Below are 21,612 nucleotides of genomic sequence, written 5' to 3'. Positions count from 1 at the left end.
ATATTTTGCCATTTTCAAAAAAATCCCTGCACATGTAGCCAAATTTTGACCCTTTCATTTTTCGCCATAACTGGTTTCTATGGTACTGTAAGATGATGATAACCCAATATATGAGCATATATAGCAATTGAAGCATTGAATTAAAAAACTTCAGGGATATTCTGGCCATTTTTTAAAAAAATCCCAGGGAAATTTTTGAAAAATGGCCGATTTTCGATCCTTTATTTTTTTATAAAACTGGTTACTATAGCACAATTAACATGCGCAGAACCCATTATTCGCCTCTGCGCATGTTTATTATGCTATATAGTAACCATTTATGTCAAAAGTAACCACTTTTGACATAAATGGTTACTATAGCATAATAAACATGCGCAGAGACGAATAATGGATTATGCGCATGTCAATTGTGCTATCAACCATATTTGACATAAATGGTTACTATAAAATATAATTGGCCATTTCTTTGAAAAAATCCCTGTACTATAGTACAGGGAAATTTTCGAAAAAATGACCGATTTTCGACCCTTTTATTTTTTGACATAAATGGTTACTATTGCATAATAAAGATGCGCAGAGTCGAATAATGGGTTCTGCGCATGTCAAGTGTGCTATCATAACCACTTTTGACATAAATGGTTACTATAGCATAATAAACATGCGCAGAGTCGACTAATGGGTTCTGCGCATGTTAATTGCGGTATAGTAACCAGTTTTATCGAAATTTTCGAAAAATGGCCGAATTTTGACCCTATTATTTTTTGACATAAATGGTTACTATTGCATAATAAACATGCGCAGAGACGAATAATGGGTTATGCGCATGTCAATTGTGCTATCATAACCATATTTGACATAAATGGTTACTATAGCACAATTGACAGGTGCAGAACCCATTATTCGACTCTGCGCATGTTTATTATGCTATAGTAACCATTTATGTCAAAAATGATTACTTTTGACATAAATGGTTACTATGGTATAATAAACATGCGCAGAGGCGAATAATGGGTTCTGCGCATGTTAATTGTGCTATAGTAACCAGTTTTATCGAAAAATAAAAAGGTCGAAAATTGACCATTTTTAAAAAAAAATCCCTGTACTATAGTATATCCCTGTATTATAGTATAGTATTATAGCATTTGAAATAAATGGTTACTAAAAAACAATTCTATATGTGCAATTAACACCATTGTTGTGCACTTGAATGGGTTTCCTATGACTAGGTGTTAATATGTCAATTGAGTGAGTCTTTCATGGCATTTGTAGTTGAGTTTAGTCTTTGGTCACAATAGAAACACACACTTGTAATTTAGTGGTATTTTGATTTTTAAATTTCATATTTCTAGTTAAAATTTTGAATATTTGAATATACCATAATGTGTATAATTCCCTAAATAGCCCAAAAAGCTAACAAAGTAATTGTTTAAAAATGTGTCAGTTGAGTCGTTCAGGGATTTTTAAAAAAATAGCCAGATTTTGACCCTTTTTTTCACAATAACTGGTTTCTATGGTACTATAAGTTGATGATAACACAATATATGATCATATATAGCAATATTACCGCATAAGAAATTTAATTTGAAAAAAAATATGATATTTTGGCCATTTTTCGAAAAATATCCCTGTACTATAGTACATGGATTTTTTCAAATTTCGATCCTTTTATTTTTCGCCTTAACTGGTTTCTATGGTACTATAAGATGATGATAACGCAATATATGGTCATATAAACGCACATAATCATAATCATTTCATTGAATAGTTATTATTTTAATAAAATTGTCAAAGCTATTTACAATATAAGAGGTAAAATAACTCTATCTATCTATACATTTCAAAACGGTTGACTTTTATGTACTATAAACAAAAGGCCAAAAAAAAAAAAACAGTGCCCATTGGAATGTGATGCAAATATATAAATTAAAGGATATGCTAGTCTGTAATCAGATTAATTAAAATATAAATGCAATCAATTAATACAAATAAAGATATGTCAGTAGCTATAATTTACTGTACATGGAAGATCTATACACTGTAAAGTTTCTAGGCTTTGCAATGATCTTATACTGATTAACCTATTTTGAAACTTTTTTTTCAGTTATGCTTACTATAAATGTAGTGTAGTTTATTTGTCAAGTCTTACTATAGGTAGGTCATTTTTCTTTTTATGAAAATATTAAATTTAATTTTTAAATCGTATTTAAGGAATTTTCAGCTTATAAATTAATAGATTATTCAATTATTATACAGTATTTTACTCAAAATTCATATATCATATCTTCAATGCTCAGAGTAAACCCTGTGGATGGCCGTGGGGCAGTTACCTTTCCATGGTAAAATAACGGCTGCAATTTCTTTATATGTTCATCTACAGTGTTTCGCCCTGAAAGTATAACGTACCAGCAAATTGAACACATCTTGTTTTTAAAACTTGAAACGTCAAAATTGTGAAGATAAGTTAGAAATACATTTAGGTTTGAGGGTTTTGAATTTGGGGATATGGTTGGTTTATGCTAACTAGAACATAGTGATTTATTAGGTGTATACAAATGGACTGGATGGATATGAAAATCTTTTCATGTATACTAATGCCAACTCAGACAGCGGTGTACAACGAGGCCCGAGTCGTCTTGAAATATCGTTGTTAGGTTGTTGAGAGTACTTTAAACAACAAGATGAATAGAAGACACGTCAGGCCTCGCCATAGGATGCTGTCTGAGTTAATCTTAATATGAAGCATGTATATGATTAGTATAAAATGTAGCCAAATTATTAGTTTCTGTAGTCTCCAGATTCGATCTCTCCATTGAGAAGATGCCGCCCATTCAAAGATAATAAATCATACCTTACTACTTGCTTGTAGGCCTATGTCTGGGGCTTGTATGATGATCTTGGTAATATTTGTCGATATGATCAATCAAGAGTCACATTACTGCATCAAGTTATTAAAAGCAATTAATTCTTCCAATGAAGAGGTAATACTAGCAATGTAGAAGTTGAAAAAGCATGGTTGTCTTTGTTAGTTGATTATGTGAAACCCTGCACGATAAATGCTCCTATGATAATTCCTTCTGCAGGATGCTTGCCCATGATAATAAATAAATAATATATAAACAATGAACCAAAAAGTTGGAAGACAATATCAGAATTGTGACTTAGTTGATGACAATGAGAATTTTCATGATTGGTGACCCTGTCATGACTTCGCAAATGAACGTACTGTAGCAAAATGATAAACTATGACATACTTTCATTCAACCGTGAGGACTGTTTTTGTTTTTCTGTAATTGGAGTCAATCGTCCAGATTTTGTAGCAGGCTTTTGTATGTTAGCCACTGATGTTGAAAAGTTATTGTTAGAATTCCACACTCTAGACTTGCGACGTGGTAGGTCTTTCTTTTGCAAATTGAGGGCGACTTCCGGATCGTTGCGGTGGTGAGATTTCATTTTTGCTTCATACTCTAATATATACTTTGGAAAGAAACTTCTCTCATCAAATGCAGTTTTTAGTTCTGTTAAAAAGATTTAGAAAACAGAATATCTGTAGTTTTAACAATGTATTATTGTCCAATATAGACTGTCCAACAAATTAAGAGAACTTAATTCTATCTATTTCCACTGATAGAACAAAAATGTATGACCTTTAAAAGCTAACATTAAAATATTGCAAGTAACACATTGAAAAATGTCATTAAAAAATTTTGTTTAGCGCTAAATAAAACTGATTTTTAAGTCGAGAAACATGGTATTGTATTGTATTTTTTGCTACACAATTTATGTGTAGCAATAAGGTGGTTTTGTATACCTTTTTGCTATGCTACACTGATGAAATTATTTCCTGTAACAAAGATACTGTACATTACAAGGCTTATTAACGGTTTTATTTCTTTTAGAGCACTTACCGTCAGCAATTGAGGGTAGCTTAGTATCTTGTTTCCCTTCGTCTTCAGTACTTCTGAAGTACCGGTGGGGATGGACAACAAAGTCAGGCCTTTTAAGAGTTCCAACAGTGTCTAACTGATTCACCACTAAAGCCTGGGGGTATTACAAAAATGAACAAGATAAAGAGAGTGTGTGAGACAATTGATGATCAGGCACTATCACTTACAAGGATAAATGACATGTATATAAAGTACTACACAGTATGTTCTAGTTATTGTTGTTTAGTTCAAACATCATAACCTTTCTCACTGCGATTTACATATAAATGTTTGGTTAAAATTTGTTAGTATATTTATGATATACCGAAACCAACTTGAACACTTATCTTTAATTAGTTCAACATGCATTATGATATAATGCTATTAAGCAATTCTATGAAACAATTTAAAATTAAAATGTCATTATTGTAAAAACTCTTTTGCACTTATATATGATTATTTTAAAATATCAAAAGACATAAACAGAAAATAAGCTTGTTTACAAAATGGATGTTATGGAATGAAATGAAAACAAAGAATGATGTACAATATAGTTGAGCCTTCATAAACCTAGATGACATGGAAGCCGGGAAATTTGGGAGGACTTTGTAAGCTAGCCAGCCCAAGGATGAGTTGATTGTAAATTATATTTTTATAAATGAACAATTGTTTATTTATGAGATGATTAAACTACATGCAATGCTGCAAAATATATTTAAATAAAAATGTTTTATTCACTGAATGGGCATGCAATGAATACATTAATGCAAATGAAAAAAGAAAATAATTTAGCAAATTGAAGAAAAAAATAGTGCTTAATAAACACTGTCCTAAATTCCTCAAATAATAAAATTTCACAGAGAGATTTGACAAACTAACTTAACTGGATTGTAAAGTTCTTGAGCTCTATTTATATTAGGAACACTCTTTGAAACTACCGAGTTAAAATCACGATTATGAGGCATTTGATAAATAGGCAAACTGCCTTAAAATGTTGAGAAACTATTCTCATCATCAGAACAGAAAACAACGCCTAGAGTACTTCTCTGATGATGAGAATAGCATGGTGGTACGGTGGAATCATACATGATTTATCTTTGAAACTAATTGCAAGAAGAACTAATGTAACTTTTGCCTTTGCCTACAGTGTTCTCTTGTTGCAGTAGAAAATACATTATGTTGATTTCATAGATTTAAAATCACTATACTCAACCATTGTTCTGAATATTATAAAAATATTATTATGCAAAGAATTATATAGCCGTGCTTTAAATTTTATGAATATTTGCAAAAATTATATACTGAACAATTTATGTTTATTTTGCTTTGTGAAATTTTGTGGAAAAAAAAATGAATTTTTTATTGTAAAGTTTGCACCTCTTTATGGTGTTACTGACGAAGCAATACAGTATGTTGTAATTCCATGCAATTAAAAAATATACAAACCTGAGTCCAGAGAACAGGAGCATGATCCTGATTTGTAGAGAAACAATAAAATTCAAACATCCTCAAAATATTTCTCAAATGCAAATTATTTTGCCAAAAAAAGATATGAGACAGTGTACGGAATTAGTTTTTTCTTTTTTACATATTTCTAATAAGTGGATGAGATATGACAATTTTTTCATCAATAGATTATAAAGATACAAATTTAATCACATTTCCCTCAATCATTTATAGTACACAGTAATAGAGAATACAATAATTCAATTATTCTTATTTGTTCAACTGATCCTACATTTTATATTTTGATTTGTTTTTTACTGTTCTGTATATCTTTTAAATTAGGCCTACTTTGTATTTATTATTATATGTTATCAATTTTATTTACTTTTAAATCTTGTCTAACTGGACCATTTTGGAAAGCAATACTGCGTTACTGAAAATGCAATCCAGTCAAAAGAAAGAATAAATAAATAAACTACTTACACCATATGGACCAGCAGGTGGTTGCCCAGTTTTATCTGATGTCAGGTAAGGCAAGTCTGGAATGGTACCTGGCTGTTTCCTTTCTCGTTTTCTTGACCTAATTTCTTGATAGCCTTTACCTACGAAATGTAAATACATAGCAGTTGGATAAAACTATATTATAATTGATATACCACAGGTACAATTTAGTGTTTGGAATAACAGCAAAAATAGAGATTGCACTAGCAATACAGCTTTGGCCATACCAAAAATAACAGAAACAATATTAGAAGAAGACTGATATTTGCACGACACTGTCTTCACAATAAAGAAGAAATCATTGCAGATGTTCTGATGTGGCAGCCAAAACATGGGCTTGCAAAACAAGGAAGACCAGCACTCACATACATCAAGGTACTAGAGATGGATACTGGTATGCAGAGAGATGAACTGGCAGGTAGGAAGTCATATAAGTTTGGGTAAGTCCCAGACTAAGTAAGTAGGTAAATATAGTACATGAGTGCCACTTGGCTGGAGGATATGATTTAGGCGCTATAGATAATTATTATTATTATTACATATTTTTATTTACCTAGTCTCGTCTTTCCCCAGGTGCTGACTTTGGTTAGAGGTTCAAAATATTCTTCAGGAAGATTATCAGCGTCAACTTCCATTGCAACCTCATCACTGAAATCATGGTTGTCCTCACTCAACTTAACAACAGAATAAATCAATTAATACAAGTACAGATGTTTTTAGTGCTAATTTAAAAAGCCCAACTCTCCAATTTGTTCATACATTTTAACATGAAAACAGTGACATCAATGGAGACTTCAGTATACAGTTATTAATGAACGTACAAAATACTGAAGATGCATGAAAGAGTCAAAATACATTGGCTGAGATGCTTCTCAAATTCTATATTTTTGATCTATTCACAAGGATTGTGGTCAACAAATACATAATAACTTTTTTGAGAGCCTAGAAAGATATAATACACCAAGATAAATAAAGTGTCTTTTTTTAAACAGGAAAACTGATATATTATTCATATTTTGTTTACCAAGTGGAGAGCGTTTAGATACAAGTCCTTACAAGCTACATGCAGATATTAAATTTGTCATTCATACATAGCTTTTATTAATATATATTACGGTACTTGAGAATTAAAAAATAATGAAGAAGTAACAAGATGAAAAAGCATTCACCAAATTCTAAAATGATTTCATATACAGTGCAGAAGACTATACTAACAACATATCAAGTAGTATAAGCAAAATAAAGCTGCAACTTTTCACCAAAAATCTTGCCTAACTTTTCCCATAAAATATAGATAAGATAAAGTTGAGGCCTACAGGTAAGTTAATACTAAACTAAAACTCATCTACAACTAAAACATAAAGTGTAGCATCAATAGAAAAGGTACAGGCAATAAAAGGAAGGTTAATCAGCTTTGTGCACATGCAATTAGAAAAAGTCTAGTATTTAATGAACCATGGTTTTTCTTCAGTTTCAATTGTACCCATGCTTTTGCACATTTTTGCTCTGATGCTTCACCTGCACCCAATCCCAGTTTAGCTTTATTTTAAGCTGTAAAGGGATCACACACACCAAGTACCAAATACATTTTGTATTCCCTTCTTGGTTTGACAAGAAACGAGGAAAATCCTTTTAAAGTGAAAGCAAGCAACACTAAATCTAGTAAATCAAATATCAAATTAAAAGCAATAAAAGAAAAAATAATAGAAACACTAAAAGTCTAATCGAAAATATTGCGTACATTCTAGAAACAGTGCAAACATTATTCTAACATGCAATCAAGCTGCTGGATTAGAAAGTCTATCCGTATTGTTACCTGAGGGAGCTGTTCTTTCTCATCTTCATTTGTTCTCATTGGCTTTATCAGGATCAAAATAGTTGTTTAGTTTATGAAAATGTTTATTTAGTAATATTATTTGTACCATTATATATGAAATGTTGTAAAAAAAAAACATCCTAGTATCCGTGACTAAAACATTATAGAGCAAACCCAGGTTTCAGGACCATAATTACTACCAGCTAGAGCTTGAATTTCTCCTAGCTTCTACCCTTTTTTTGACATTTGAAACTTAATCAATGACCAACTCAACCAACACAAAGACTTTATCAAAACTTGTATTAATAAAAATATAAATAAATTCTAAGGATAGGAATTGTAAAACATTAACTTAATTTGAAAGTTTTGTTTATAACTTTATAGATTGTGTGCAACAATCATTTTTTATTTCAGCTTGTTGTAGTAACTATATTTCTTTTTCTTCCCTTTCCATAAACAATCACACTTACTTAACAAAAAAAAATATCAAATCTTTTCTATCTTACCTCTTCATCCTCTTTTTCTGCCTCTTCATTGACAGGAATGTACTGCTCTATTTTCCAATGATCTTCCTAAAATCATTTAAATATAGAAATAATTTAATAACAATCATTCTTAAATTAGGATGTAGACCTACATAGTGTATTACATTATGTATCCAACAATCCTGGATAGAATGATCTTTTTCAATTATTGCAATAGTCTCTGAATGCTAACTCATGATTAGGAACAAAAACATTAAAAGCTGCAATGTAAACAGGATATTTTACAGTTTGTACTTTGCATACATTGGATTGGGAAATTGTTTCCAGCAGAAAATCTGCACTTATTTTATTTTAACGTAAATTAATGCGAGCTTGTTCATTGAGTACTAAATTAAAATTTAAAATACACTGTTACAAAGGAAAGCAAAGTTTCCAATCGAAAAAAACTTATTGTAACCAATTCAATTCAACAAGGCAATAACAAAAATATTTGTAGAGAAAAACAACTTTATTACCTGTCCAAACACACCAATCTGGTTTCCATAAATATCCCACAACTGAACACTACAATCAAGTGAGGCAGTGATGATAAGTAGACGATCATTTCTCTCACATAACGTGATATGATTGATCATGTCAACATGGGGTTGCCAGGAAGCAGACATAGCTAAAATATTAGACAGATTAGATATCAGATTATTGTACTTATATTGTTATTATTTCAACATGAAAGTGATTATTTATTTTTTGTTTATTCTGCTTATTATAAATAATTGAATACCATTCTAAAATATGAATATATTTTAGCATTTCTCATACAGTGTTCAATCGGAAACTTATATTAAGATATATGAATATAATATAGAAAATATATAGAAAATATATTTACTTACGTGGTGGTTGTGTAATGATGTTGTCAGACTCTCTTAAACAATATTCTTGGATGTTCCAAACTTTAATGTTGCCATCACTATCACCAGTTACAAGAAAGTGGTTATCCTTGCTAGCAGCCATGACAAGTAATCCAACTAATTAACAAAGGAAAGTTAAGTTGTCAAGATTAATATTAGACATAACCAAACACAGGTAAATATGAGTATGTCTGTCAGATTTATATTTCACTTACAGGCTTAGCAAAACAGTCTATTAGTCTAAACTCACTATATTTTAACTTGAATATATATTTATATATAATATAATAATATCATTTGGGAAGTTGATCCAATAGCAATATATCATTGAACTATGCATATTAGAAATAAAAGAATGTCAAATCTAGTTCATACTGTAAATCATTTGTTAAATAATGAAGTTTAATAATTTGATACAATAGCCTATACAAATCAATACTGTATAATAGATTACAAAAATAAAAAAAAGTTAAAAACGTTTTCTCTTATCTTACCATGTTGATGAGCAACAAACTCTGCTATTAACCTATTCTTGCTTGTGTTCCAGAACCTCACCCACCCATTACCTCCACACGATACTAGATTAGCGCCCCCTGCTGCAGATGAGTTCTTCCGAGCTTCAAGAAATGCTACTCTTGTGATTATATAATCATTCTAAAAAAAGAAGATAAAATTTACAAAGACACAGGAAGATAGGAAACCTCAGAATGTTAGGCTAGGGGTTAAAAGGTTATTAAAAGAGTCAAAGTCTTTAATTCGTTACTCACTTGTTCATCAACGCTATCTTCACTACTACTACTCAATGCTCTTGTGATTGGTCGCATGACATCATCTTTATTGGCCAATAAGGATGGAGTGTTTTTACCACGCATGCTGGTCTGTGTTGCTGCTTTTGATATGCTGAGGAAAGTTGGTTCACTTTTTAAAGTCTGTAACGAGAAATATGGGATATGTTGCCATATACTATTAGCTTTGAGATTATTTTTTAACATCAAGGAAATGAAAACATGTGTAGTTGGTTGCTTTCTTGCTTGCTTTAATTGTAGAATGTAATTTATTTTGGGGTTTAGCACCTGTTTGGTCTTTCCTTGCCTTTTATAATTGTTTTGTTTTTTCTATGTATTGTATATGGCAGAAATTGAATAAATAAATAAAATATAAATAAATAAAAAATAAATTAGATATTCTGTTGGTTTTTCCAACCGAAAAGAGGTAATGCAGTATAAACTTACTAGTCTTGTTTTTTCCCGTGAACGCATGCTCTTCTTAAGAAATCGATCTCTCAGGTGTCTGGACGCCACTTCAGAGTTTGTGTTCCAGATGACGATCTCTCCATCATAGCTTGCCGTAGCCAATGTACTTGGTGGTTGAAACGATGCACATAAAATATCATCCTGATGTTCCTGTTGAATCAGTAGTATTTGAACATTTATTTCATCATCCAAAGGAAGGAAAATGAAAATCAGTGGAAAACTCTACAGGCATTGCAAAACATAAGGCAATGTACTTACCTTTCAATGATTCAACCAATCAGCTATTTTTTTCTTGAGGAATACAAACAACTTTTTAGCATATTGTTTAAAACAAATAATAGTTCTAATGATTATAATATAAAACAGATATGACAAAATGTTACTAACTTGACCACCTTTCCAATCAGAAGGTTCAACGTGAAATTGATTCAGTTGTTGATTACGGAAGACTGTTATATACCTAAAAAAAGATACAAAACTAAACACATTAAACATTTATACTGTCTTGAAATTTAAACCAAAGTTTATACAGTTTTTTTTTGTGGCCCAATTTACTAGAATGATTGTCCTCAAATTTTGAATCTATCTCTATCTATTTGTAGAGCCTTTTCAAAAAGGTAAATTTGTTGGATCTGTTTTGGATACATAGATAACATGATTTAATAAAGTATTTCCATTTACCTGTCCCATCCCAAAATCAATGTAGACCTCTTAAGAGTCACTATTTGGTATATGTCAACAGGACCTCCCATTCCAGCATTTAACATGTTATGACAATGACCATTAAAATCCCAGATCTAAGAAATGAAAAGAAAATATTTTGAAACATTGAGTAAGTTTTCAAAAACAGGTGCAATATTTCAGTTTGCGAGTCAAGTACAATATACACATAAACAAATTACACTGCGTATCACATAATTGCTTGTTGCTTGTAGGCCTATTGAATATAATGATTTATTAATTGATTATTGTTCTGTTTTTATAAAACGGTGTAGTCCAGTTTGTTTTTTGAGCGTTTGATGCTTGGTATTTTTTACCTTAATATTAACTTAAACTTGATTTTTTTTAAACATTTTAAACTTTTTACAATTTTACATATTTTCATAACTTGTCTTACTTGTGCTATCCCCTTTTTATTGCTCGTCATTTACATTGTGTGCAGACTTTTTCAGCCTTTGGCTGCTTTCTGTTTGTATGGTTTTTTTTTTAATGAATTTTACAGTGAATAAGTAATATAAAAGTACTATGTATAATACAGGGTATGTTCATTGTGGAAAAACATTAACAGAATTGATACCTTGACTGTACCATCTGTACTACCAGTCATGAATCTTGTTTCGCTTTGATCAAATGCCAGCGTGGTGATCTCTGAATTGCCATGACAATTAAGGAACTGCTTAGCCTTCTGTCCGGTATCTAACATCCAGACAATCACAGTGGAACCTTGACAAGCACTAACCACCTGAACAATGACAAATGAGAGGGTTTTTAGATTAACACTAAATTTAAGTATTTAAACAAGCAAAATCGCAGTTACACTATATCAGTTTAGCTTTGCACCACAGACTAAAGCTTTGTCTACACTATCAAACTTTATGTGACAAAAAAATGTGCCAATATATAGACATGATGTCATATTACTACTATATTTGGGCACACCTTTTTTGTCAAACTAGTTTGATAGTGTAGACAGCTTAACACATACACTTGGGTGTTTGTTGGTGTAATGTTTGTATTGAAATGGACAAGATAAGGAATGATGCATAAACTATACCTGATTGTATGTAGTGTTATATATAGCACACGTTACAGGCTTCTCATGGCTAAGAACGCGATCTTTGACCTCCGGTTTCATCTCAAGAAGTGTTAACTGATAATTGAATGTAATGAAGAGACGATTCCGCTCATCATGGAAGAACATGGATGTTGCCACTAAAGAGAACATAGACAATTGATAATTTTAAAGCTTTAGATCCAGTATTGGTTATCAAAATAAAACTAAATTAAAGCACAACAAAAGTAATTTGACTAATAACGGTGAAATAATCATTGTTTTTTATCATCATTTATTTATTTTACACTGGGGAACCTCTTCCGTCAAAGACTGGTCTCCCAGAGGGCCCAGTCATGATCAGTGACTGTGTGTGTACTAGTACATCGAAGTAACCCCCTTAAGATGGACTGGTCCTTTAAAGGGCACATGAACTAGATGTATACACTGGACCTACATGGTTTATAGTCTCTATCCAAGAGTGTCGTTCTACCACCAGAACAATGGAGTGAGTAAGCCCTTGCCGATTTTATGGTTATGTAATTACGATTCCACTGTCTTAATCGCTTGGCCTCAGGGTTATTTTATTGGGACCTTTTTTCCTTTAAAATTCTATTTTCTTTCTGATTGAAAAATATCATACTTTCTGGTCCTTTTGGAAACATTCCTGCCAAGCGCTGAAGACACACTTGAAGCTGTACATCCCACACTCTGAGTACCTTGTCTTTGGAGAAGCTTATGAGTTGCATACGTGATGCATTGAATTGTACATGTAGGACAGGTGCCATGTGGCCACGTAATACCTGAATAGAATTACATTAATACAATCTTATTCCGCAATCCATACATGATCAACAATATCTACTTGGCACATTGCATTCTGGTCTGCTGCACATACATGATTATGGTCTTATAATGCAAAGCTCTGTCTACACTACCAAATTTTAATGGGACAAAAATGTTATGTGCCCATATGGACATGATGACATCATATCACTACCATATTTGGGCACATCACACTAGTTATAGTATAGACAGAGCTTAAGACCAATACATAGCTAACTGTACAGTTTGTGTTCAAATAAATGATTTAATATGTTTTTACTTACACCGACAGGTTTTGAAATGACATAGGGGTTCCACAGACACACTTGATGGTCCACACCTGCTGTGCCTACAACAGAAAAAAAAACAGATTAAAAACTATTTGTTTTTTAGATAAATAAATAGGTTTATAATTTCTTTTCAGATTGTTCAACAACTTACATCATATTGTCCATATTCTTGTTTCAGTTTTCATTTATAATGTTTAATGTGCTGTCTATACACTATCTAACTAGTTTGATGATAAAAAAAAGTGTGATGTGCCTAAATATGGTAGTGATATGCCCAAATATGGTAGTGATATCATTAAATATGGTAGCAATATGGCATCATCATGTCCATATATAGATACTTCACATTTTTTTGTCACATAAAGTTTGATAGTGTACACAGAGCTTAAGGATTGCAACTAAATCAAGCCAACAAAACAAAACTGGGTTTTATTTTGATAGAATTATAAACATATTGATCACATCTGAAACATAAAAATAATAACTATACTCACCAATTAGGTTGATAACACTGTGATAATCAAAGCTGTTTACACCTTGTGTTATATTGAATGTAGTTCTATAATTGAAAACAACACATATAATAATTGAAAAATAAATCCTGCCATAAATTAAAAAAATAGTCACGCAAATAAATATTTCAATGTAAACATAAAAGATAATTGAGGAGTGCATTTTATCCAGTTAGTGTTTTTTTTGTTTTGCCACAGTATGCTAGTGAATTTTATATAGCCTTACAAAGGGCCTCTAATAAATAAAAAGTAATGTTTAAAAAGAGGATAATGTTCTTAACCCCATGATCTATGGACCCCACACCTATGACGCTGGCCCACGAGATTATTTATAAATTATATATCAGGCACATATTAGGAAACCTCTTCTGTAGAAAATGATTTTGTAGACATGTATAATAACTTGCAAGCACAGAAGCTTATATTAAACAAGAACAAACTATTGTAAAAGCATTCAGGTGAACAAACAAAATAGTTTTAATTTGGAAACTTTACACTTACAATTTCATTTTCTGTTTCGCCTTTTCAATCCAACCAAGCACCAACGCATTCTGATAAGTTGTGGCGCAAGAAATAAAGCACTCAAGGTGCGATGCATACTTCACTGTAGATTATCATTATGCAAAATAAATAAATTTATCATGGTTTTGTAAGCCAAAAAAAAAATTATATATCTAAACCAACTGTCACAGTAATACATATTATGGTCATGTATTCTTTATTCTAATATTCCAAATTCATAAACCCGAACTATAACCTCTAACCTTGCCGTGTCCAGTCTTTATGACCATTGTGCTTTACCAGTCTGCAATTTTTAAATTTCCCTTTTTGGAGTTTTCTGAAGTCCACCATAATTGTTTGCTCTATAAAAATAAAAAAAAATGTATCTTTTCTTATCTACGTTTTTAATTTTTTTAAATGAATATCATACACTTAAAACCAAATATTTGTAAACTATCTGTAATGTTGTACAGTATTATATGCTTTATATGTTTGTATACCTTGACTTTCACCAGCAGGTTGGTGCGGACGATCAAATAAAGCAATATTAACAGACTGGAATAGAAAGGCATAAACAAATCCACCAGTATCTCCCAACACCATAGTAGCTTGATTGGCATTTTCAGGATCACTCCTACAAAATGATTAAGAATACATCGTTACAAAGAGATAATGGCTATCAAAAAAATAATGATCCAGTAATATAGGTGGTCTTTATAACATCATTAAGTATGATTGTTCAATACTTAATAACTTCAATTATGATTATTATGAAACGTACAGTAGAAATAAATATTAATGTTTATTCTTACCAATAATCCATGCTCAACGGTGTGTGCTCCAGACCAACGACTTTGTATTGACAATTAAATTCCAATTTAGAACTTAAATCATAAAAAGCTAGAAAAAAAAAGTAATTCAGTGTTATAAAATATAAAAGAAAAATAATAAAACATTTTACTATCCAACTTTATCAAATAACTTACCAATTTCTTTACTGGTAAAGGCTAGGGCAATCTTATTAATGTTCTGCAGCACTATAAAATTTGTCACCCACATGTCTCTAGGCTTAACTGATTCATTGTGAATCTGTTGAAAAAATAATTAGAAAAGTTATATGCATTGTGTATAGAAAAAGAAAAACTGTCTTGTGTATGTTTACATATTTTTAAGAAAATGTCACCATAGTTACAATAAAACACACTCATAAAAGCAAATTATTTCTATCAAAAATACTTTTAAATTAGTTCGAGTCGGAATAAAGGTGGTGTCTCTCTGATAGTGTAAAAGGGATATATTATAAGTGTATAAGATTCACCTTGATGGTTTTTTGTCGATGTAGCTGGTTGTCCCATGTTGATATAGTACCCTCTTTGCTGATAACAATATAACGCGAGGTATTCCTTAAAAACGCAACCTTCTGAATCACATCCTTATGCGGACTACAATGCAAATTGTATCATTTAAATATTTATTCCTATTCCTATCTAATTTCTTAATAAAGATGCATTTATTTATTTATTATTTATTCAGGCAAAAGATACATTTACAAAATATAAACAGATCAACAAATTAAACAAACATGATGCAAGGAGCAAATATAAAATCATAGTCACTACTGTAGCTGCCAGGAAAGTACAAAACCAGCCTAACTTATGTGTACATTTCAGACACTATATAATTACTAAGGATGTACTGTACCTAACTTTTGGGTAAACTGTAGTTGAGTGAAATTACTTCGCTGTTATATTATAAACAGTTAAGTAAAGTTAAATAGATTTATCTTTTTAAACTTGAAATAAATCACTCACTCAAATATATATAAAATAACAGATTCTCTGAATAATGGTAAGTCTTCAAAAACCAGATACAAAACGTTCTAAATTCATTTGTACTATTAAATACACTGGAATACCAGAATTTCTGGAAACCAGACATACATAGGTCTAGTGAATAACTTTAATAAATATTAATGATCATACCTTTGTAACGATTTGATATTTTTCCATTGTGGCACCTGTAAATTGAAAAAATTCAACATTTTTAATTCAAATCATTTCTAACGCCCGTATTCTTAAACCGGACTTTAGTCGTAGTTCGAAGTTCGACTTGGAAAAGTCGTAGTTCGAGCTATTACTTCAAATTCGATTCAAAAACGAAGTAGTCGAAGTTTGCAGTTCGACTTAATGAAGTCGAGCTTTTAGTCGAGTTGCACACGTCTGGGTAACAAAGGCTATACATTGGCCAATGACAAGAGAGTATTTGAGGAGCAGACGAAATTTTGCGCATTGATATCACTTTCCATTTCTTTCAACACTTTTTACGCATCAGGACTATATACATGAAAAATAATTTTAATCGTTAATTATTAGAACAATATCAGTATTAATTTAACAGTGAAGTATATTTGATTAACAACAAATAAAATCTTAAAAATATATTTAGGAACCATGGCGGTACGGTAACTTTTATATTTTCTAGGCCCCCAACAAAGTATGATCGCCACGAACCACGCACTTCATAGCGTGACAAGAAAGCGCTAGGCCCCCTAAACATTCCATCGCATGGTGAATTGCCGCATCTCCCATTGTCGCTATGGCGTGACGTAGCTCAAGTCGGACTTGCGCGAAGAAAATAATGTAATTTGTATACAGTTGTAAATAAAGATGATTTTCATTATTATAATTTATACCAATGTATATTTAATTAAGCTAATATAAATATAGATATTTCATTCTTCAATATCTGGCCAATATAACAACTCAATGACTGTTACGTTTTTTATAAACATCGTTTAAAAACCATTTAGTCGACCATTTAGTCTGCCCCCTCCAGGACTAAAAAAATCGATCAAAATCCGTCTCGATTTAGTCGAGGTTGGCCTGATTTAGTCGGTGATTTAGTTGAAGTTCGGTTTATGAATTAAAATGACGTCATTTTTTTAGTTTTAGCTCGAACTACGACTAAAGTCCGGTTTAAGAATACGGGCGTAAGATATATGATATCTGGTTGTAATCTGTAATATTTAAAAACAAAATAAAGTCGCAAATGATAGTTGCTGATGATAAAATAATAGAAAAGTTTCATTTATAACTATTATCCAGCGATAGTTTGTGACTATCATATGTTAAAATGTTAACATATGAAATAAAATTTTCTTATGTATACAATAAACTCTCCGAAAAAATGTTAAATTATATTGATTGTAAGTCAACAATATCTTTGAACTTGCGCTTCATGTCGCTGAGAGGTCGACCGAAGTACCTGCAGCGTTATCGTTAATGATGCATACCATAATATTTGTCATTAATTTCAAACCATCTAATATTTTATTAGAAATTTGAAAATGTTTCAGTATTATGAGTTTAAATGGTGTATTTAACGAGAACTCATTTTCGAATTATAATACTCAAAATTTACAAACTGATTACTGTATATAATCAATGTTAGTATTATTATGATTTCCTTGCAAATTACAGTTTAATGCTGTTATGCTGGAAGGAGGCCACTTCAAAGGGAAACGGTGGATGTTTTGAATTATAGACGCATTTAGACATTTCACAAACACATGAAGTTGTTCAGTGCTTATATATTGATTGCCGGAAAACAAAGTATGCTTACAGGTTACATTATTGTAACTAAATTAAAGTTATATTATATAAGTTATAATAAAACACAAATCAATATACAAGAATCTGGTTGTATATGGAAAATATGGTTGTAAACCATTCGATATATAATAGTTCGTTTGGACGAGAACAGAAATTTAGCGATTGGGAAGGTGGATAGTACTATTAGCAGCAAATGTCATGTGATCCGATATTGTCCAATGGAATTACAAGATTCTACGGATAACGCATACCTGGGTTGCTTTTACACGATCATCCTTCTCTACATATTCAAGAAGTAAATGTGATGCTATCTTGTCCTGAAATACAAAAACAAATATATTGCTTGAAATTTTTGCATGGCAAAATCAATATGTTGATATAAAGTTTGCGTAAAGTTTTCTGAACTGTTGAGTTACTCGACGTTTTAATAAAAACAAATATGTAAATGTAATGTGCCATAAATGCACACAATACCTTTTAGGAACATGATTCTAATCATTTAATATTAAAAACAAAAAAGTTCAAATTTCAAGTTTATTGTTTCACACAATACAATATACAGATCATTTGAACATTTGATATATTAGTCACATATAATTGTGTGAGGAGGAGGAATAATTAATTAAATAAATATATATGATTATTTAATTTAAGTGAGAGAAAAAAAACTCTTTCGTCTAATTGACAAATAAAATTAAACTTGTATAAATTTTTTACATTTCTGTTTAGTATTTTATTTTTAATAGTGCTTACCCAATCAACTTTTCTTTCCTTAGTAACATCTATTTTGTCGAATAAATCACAGTGCTGAAAATAATCATGAATATTCATAAACATAAAATCCTTTATTTCATACAATTATTTAAGATGTATTTTTACATTTATTTATTTTAATTTGTAAATGTTTTTCATCAATTGTTTTTAAATAATGTATTTATTCATTAATATACATTTATTCATCAACAGTTTAGGAAGTGAAATGTAATAAACTTAAAAACATTCAAATTTGATAAAAAATAAAGTGGATGGATTAGTTATCAAATTTCACTAGAAAGGAAAATGTTAAAATAAAAATGAACTACAGCATGCATCTTAATAGTATAATAAAAGATCACTCCTTCAACTAGCAATCGACTAAATGCAATCTCTAAGAAAATAATATAATAGACAAAATGTTGTAATTTATCACTAAAGGTCAAGTATAACAATAGATTTCTGCTGAATAGTAATTAATCAAGATCTGTGGATTAATTTAAAACATAATTAATGATTATAACATTTTTTATCCAGAATACATTATGTGATATGAGTATTACTGTGTAATATAGTATGATATCAGTTCATTTGGAAACTAACAAACAACTTAGTATTCCCAGAGATGAAGATAAACATTGGAATTATGTGGATTTCAATCAATGTACAGTATTGCTAATGAGCAGATTGAGCGCTCTATTGAATCTTATAACCAAGACACTCAGCAAACAAATCCAAGTCAATAATATTATTGAGTGAAAGTGCCGTATAGTTAATTAGATTTACAGTTAATATTACTTTTAGAGTCAAGTTCAATTTATCCTATGATTTATTTCATTGACAAAAAAAAACCATAAACAGAAGGATGAGGCAGGGTTTCCTAAAAAAAGGAATTTTATGTCTATGTCAGTTACCGACTACGACAGCGTTTTCGGTGGGTTAATTATTATTTTTTATCTGTTTGTTGTATTGATTTTGTATCTGTTTATTGTTTATATATTTATTTTAAGAACGCACCGTGTATGAACGTGTACCACCGTTGTAAAGGTGTAGCTTCAATAAATTATTATATTGTTATTACCAGTTAAGAGGCTCTACATATTGAAATACACGTATAAGATATACAACATTAAAAAATTGAAATTAAACTGATGGTATATATTTTATGTATTACAGTATGAATCTTCAAAGAATTTAATTTAAAAATGAATAGCAGTTTTTTACTATCATGTTATGTGAATAATGATTACAAATAATACCTCTTCATATGTCCCTTTAGTGAGAACATTTTTTAACAGTTTGCAGAATTCTTCTTTGTCCAAACTCAACCGGTCATTGTAACCGTCACCAGTTTTCTACAGTTATAAGGAACAATTCATCATCACATTACGAAAACAGACTGTTTTAAAACACTTTTGGTAATCAAAAAGCTTGCATAGAAAGATCTGGTAAAAAAGGTAGTAAAATGTTCAAGAATTTTACTACCTTTTTTACCAAATCTTTAGACGATAGTTGACAAATAAGATTCTGACAAAATAACGTAAAACTGTAAATATTAGTTAATAATCATCAGTTTTGGAAAGAAACAAACTTAATAATAATTAATACAGTAGCAAATATAGCCCAGTCACAAAATCAACATCTGTGAATGTTTTTGAAGGAAAATTGGAAAAGTATTGGTCAAATAAGGACTTTAATACCATTCTGGTCTTCAGAGTATAACTGACTGGTACACAAGAGGCAAATTAACCTATGTAATATATACCCACACTCACACACAATAAGTTGACATTGACAAGTAATAAATAAAAAGCATAATTGCTTGATTAAATTTATTCAATTAATAATGCACAAATATGCACTTTGTCCAGTATACCAACATACCATAAATGCTGACTTAAGTTGTTGTAGGTCTTGAATATTAAGTCGATTCTCTAACTTAACGCCGTAGATCAGAACGCTGTTTGAGTTGTTTGTATTGGAAGCCATATCTGGAAAAAAATACCTAAATTAAGTAAATGTCATATAAAGACTATATTATAAATTAAATTTTCAATAGTAAGTTTGTCAAATTATAAAGTACGAAAAATACCTATGACAACATTTACAAAAAAATTGTGGAAAATTAACTACCTTCTCTGTATTTTTTGTATATAGGCCTACCATAGCATATTTGCCTATCTTTTTCAATGACAATTGAAAGATTGAAACCTAGCCTATACTAAATCAGTTTAGATGGTCACTTAAGTTTCAATCGTTAAAAAAAACTGTTAAAGTAACAGATTAATAACACTGCAAATAATGTCTAATTTCCGAGCAATGTTATTAAAGCAAGGAAGACATGAGACGAACAATACAATACAATACAAATCAATAAACAAAGCACTAATCAAGAAACTCTATTCTAACGAAACTAGTTTAAGAATCAATGCATGCCAAGTGATCCGAAGATTCCTTAGGCTAATAATTTAGCTTCGACCATAAGAGGTTTCAGGTTAAAATAACCAAGTTTAAAACTGTCCATAATCATTCATATTAAAATTAACAGTAAAAGGAAGGTAAGCAATAATTTCAACAAACAGAATATGAAATACTTGTTATATAATTAAATCTGTTAACATTTACTTATAAATATAAGACTTTGCAATTCATTATTACTTCGTTCAAGCCTATAAAATCGAAAAACAGATCTAGACTATAATGTAGGCAGGTGTACTAATCTACCAAATTGTTCAACCATCTCTCACCCCAAAACCAGGGCTGCGTCACGGTGGCTAAGTTAAAAACAACTTTGGTCACCAGCTTAAAACTTTAAGCCTACTCCTGGGTGGCGATAAAATAACTCTCAAAATAATACTTTAAAAGTTTAAAGTTCTATTAGCAATTTAAAATCATGAAAACAATTTCATTACCTGTCACTGAAGTTTGTTAAACATTCTAGGAGAGAGCTGCGATTCCTCTTTTGTCAAGTCAATTCTAAGCACCTTACAACCACCATTGAACTATCAATCAAA

The 21,612-nt window shown here is 30.7% G+C and overlaps 2 protein-coding genes across 3 annotated transcripts in view; one reads left to right on the top strand and one right to left on the bottom strand.

Annotated features, from left to right (window-relative positions):
- The window catches only part of LOC140040224 (uncharacterized), a 10,099-nt gene extending 7,969 nt beyond the window's left edge, over nt 1-2,130 (top strand). Inside the window, exon 13 of the transcript XR_011842696.1 lies at nt 2,102-2,130. The gene's annotated coding sequence lies outside the window, so the exon portion shown is untranslated. The remainder of the gene's footprint in view (nt 1-2,101) is intronic.
- On the bottom strand, nt 1,656-21,612 carry LOC140040222 (cilia- and flagella-associated protein 337-like). Of its 2 annotated transcripts, XM_072085986.1 has the most exons (32): nt 21,511-21,612; nt 20,483-20,589; nt 19,858-19,953; nt 18,599-18,652; nt 18,097-18,162; nt 16,217-16,251; nt 15,553-15,676; nt 15,221-15,323; nt 15,047-15,134; nt 14,735-14,868; nt 14,498-14,596; nt 14,235-14,337; nt 13,716-13,780; nt 13,216-13,280; nt 12,750-12,909; nt 12,110-12,267; nt 11,633-11,797; nt 11,017-11,132; nt 10,723-10,795; nt 10,315-10,485; nt 9,850-10,011; nt 9,577-9,736; nt 9,065-9,199; nt 8,687-8,838; nt 8,193-8,258; nt 7,687-7,728; nt 6,424-6,544; nt 5,853-5,971; nt 5,370-5,396; nt 3,906-4,038; nt 2,849-3,515; nt 1,656-2,386 (listed from the first exon to the last, which is right to left on the bottom strand). In XM_072085986.1, exons 2-31 carry the CDS (start codon nt 20,585-20,587, stop codon nt 3,241-3,243), a joined length of 3,372 nt encoding a protein of 1,123 aa, XP_071942087.1. In that variant the 5' UTR covers nt 20,588-20,589; nt 21,511-21,612; the 3' UTR covers nt 1,656-2,386; nt 2,849-3,240. The 2 variants fall into 2 exon arrangements, with proteins under 2 accessions (XP_071942087.1, XP_071942088.1); XM_072085987.1 differs by lacking the exon at nt 5,370-5,396.

The sequence above is a fragment of the Antedon mediterranea genome, chromosome 2 (assembly GCF_964355755.1).
Source record: "Antedon mediterranea chromosome 2, ecAntMedi1.1, whole genome shotgun sequence".
Classification (NCBI taxonomy): Eukaryota; Metazoa; Echinodermata; class Crinoidea; order Comatulida; family Antedonidae; genus Antedon; species Antedon mediterranea.
Note: the sequence above shows the minus strand (reverse complement) of the source record. Positions and strands in the feature narration are given on the sequence as shown.

What these genes read in the sequence shown, in the direction of transcription:
- LOC140040222 (XM_072085986.1), bottom strand. Translation starts at nt 20,587, where the DNA reads ATGGCTTCCAATACAAACAACTCAAACAGCGTTCTGATCTACGGCGTT. An exon ending in GTTTCCAAAAGGACCAGAAA is followed by an intron (nt 12,268 to 12,749) that starts GTATGATATTTT and finishes TGTTCTCTTTAG; the next exon opens with TGGCAACATCCATGTTCTTC. An exon ending in AGAAAGAACAGCTCCCTCAG is followed by an intron (nt 6,545 to 7,686) that starts GTAACAATACGG and finishes TCTGTTGTTAAG; the next exon opens with TTGAGTGAGGACAACCATGA.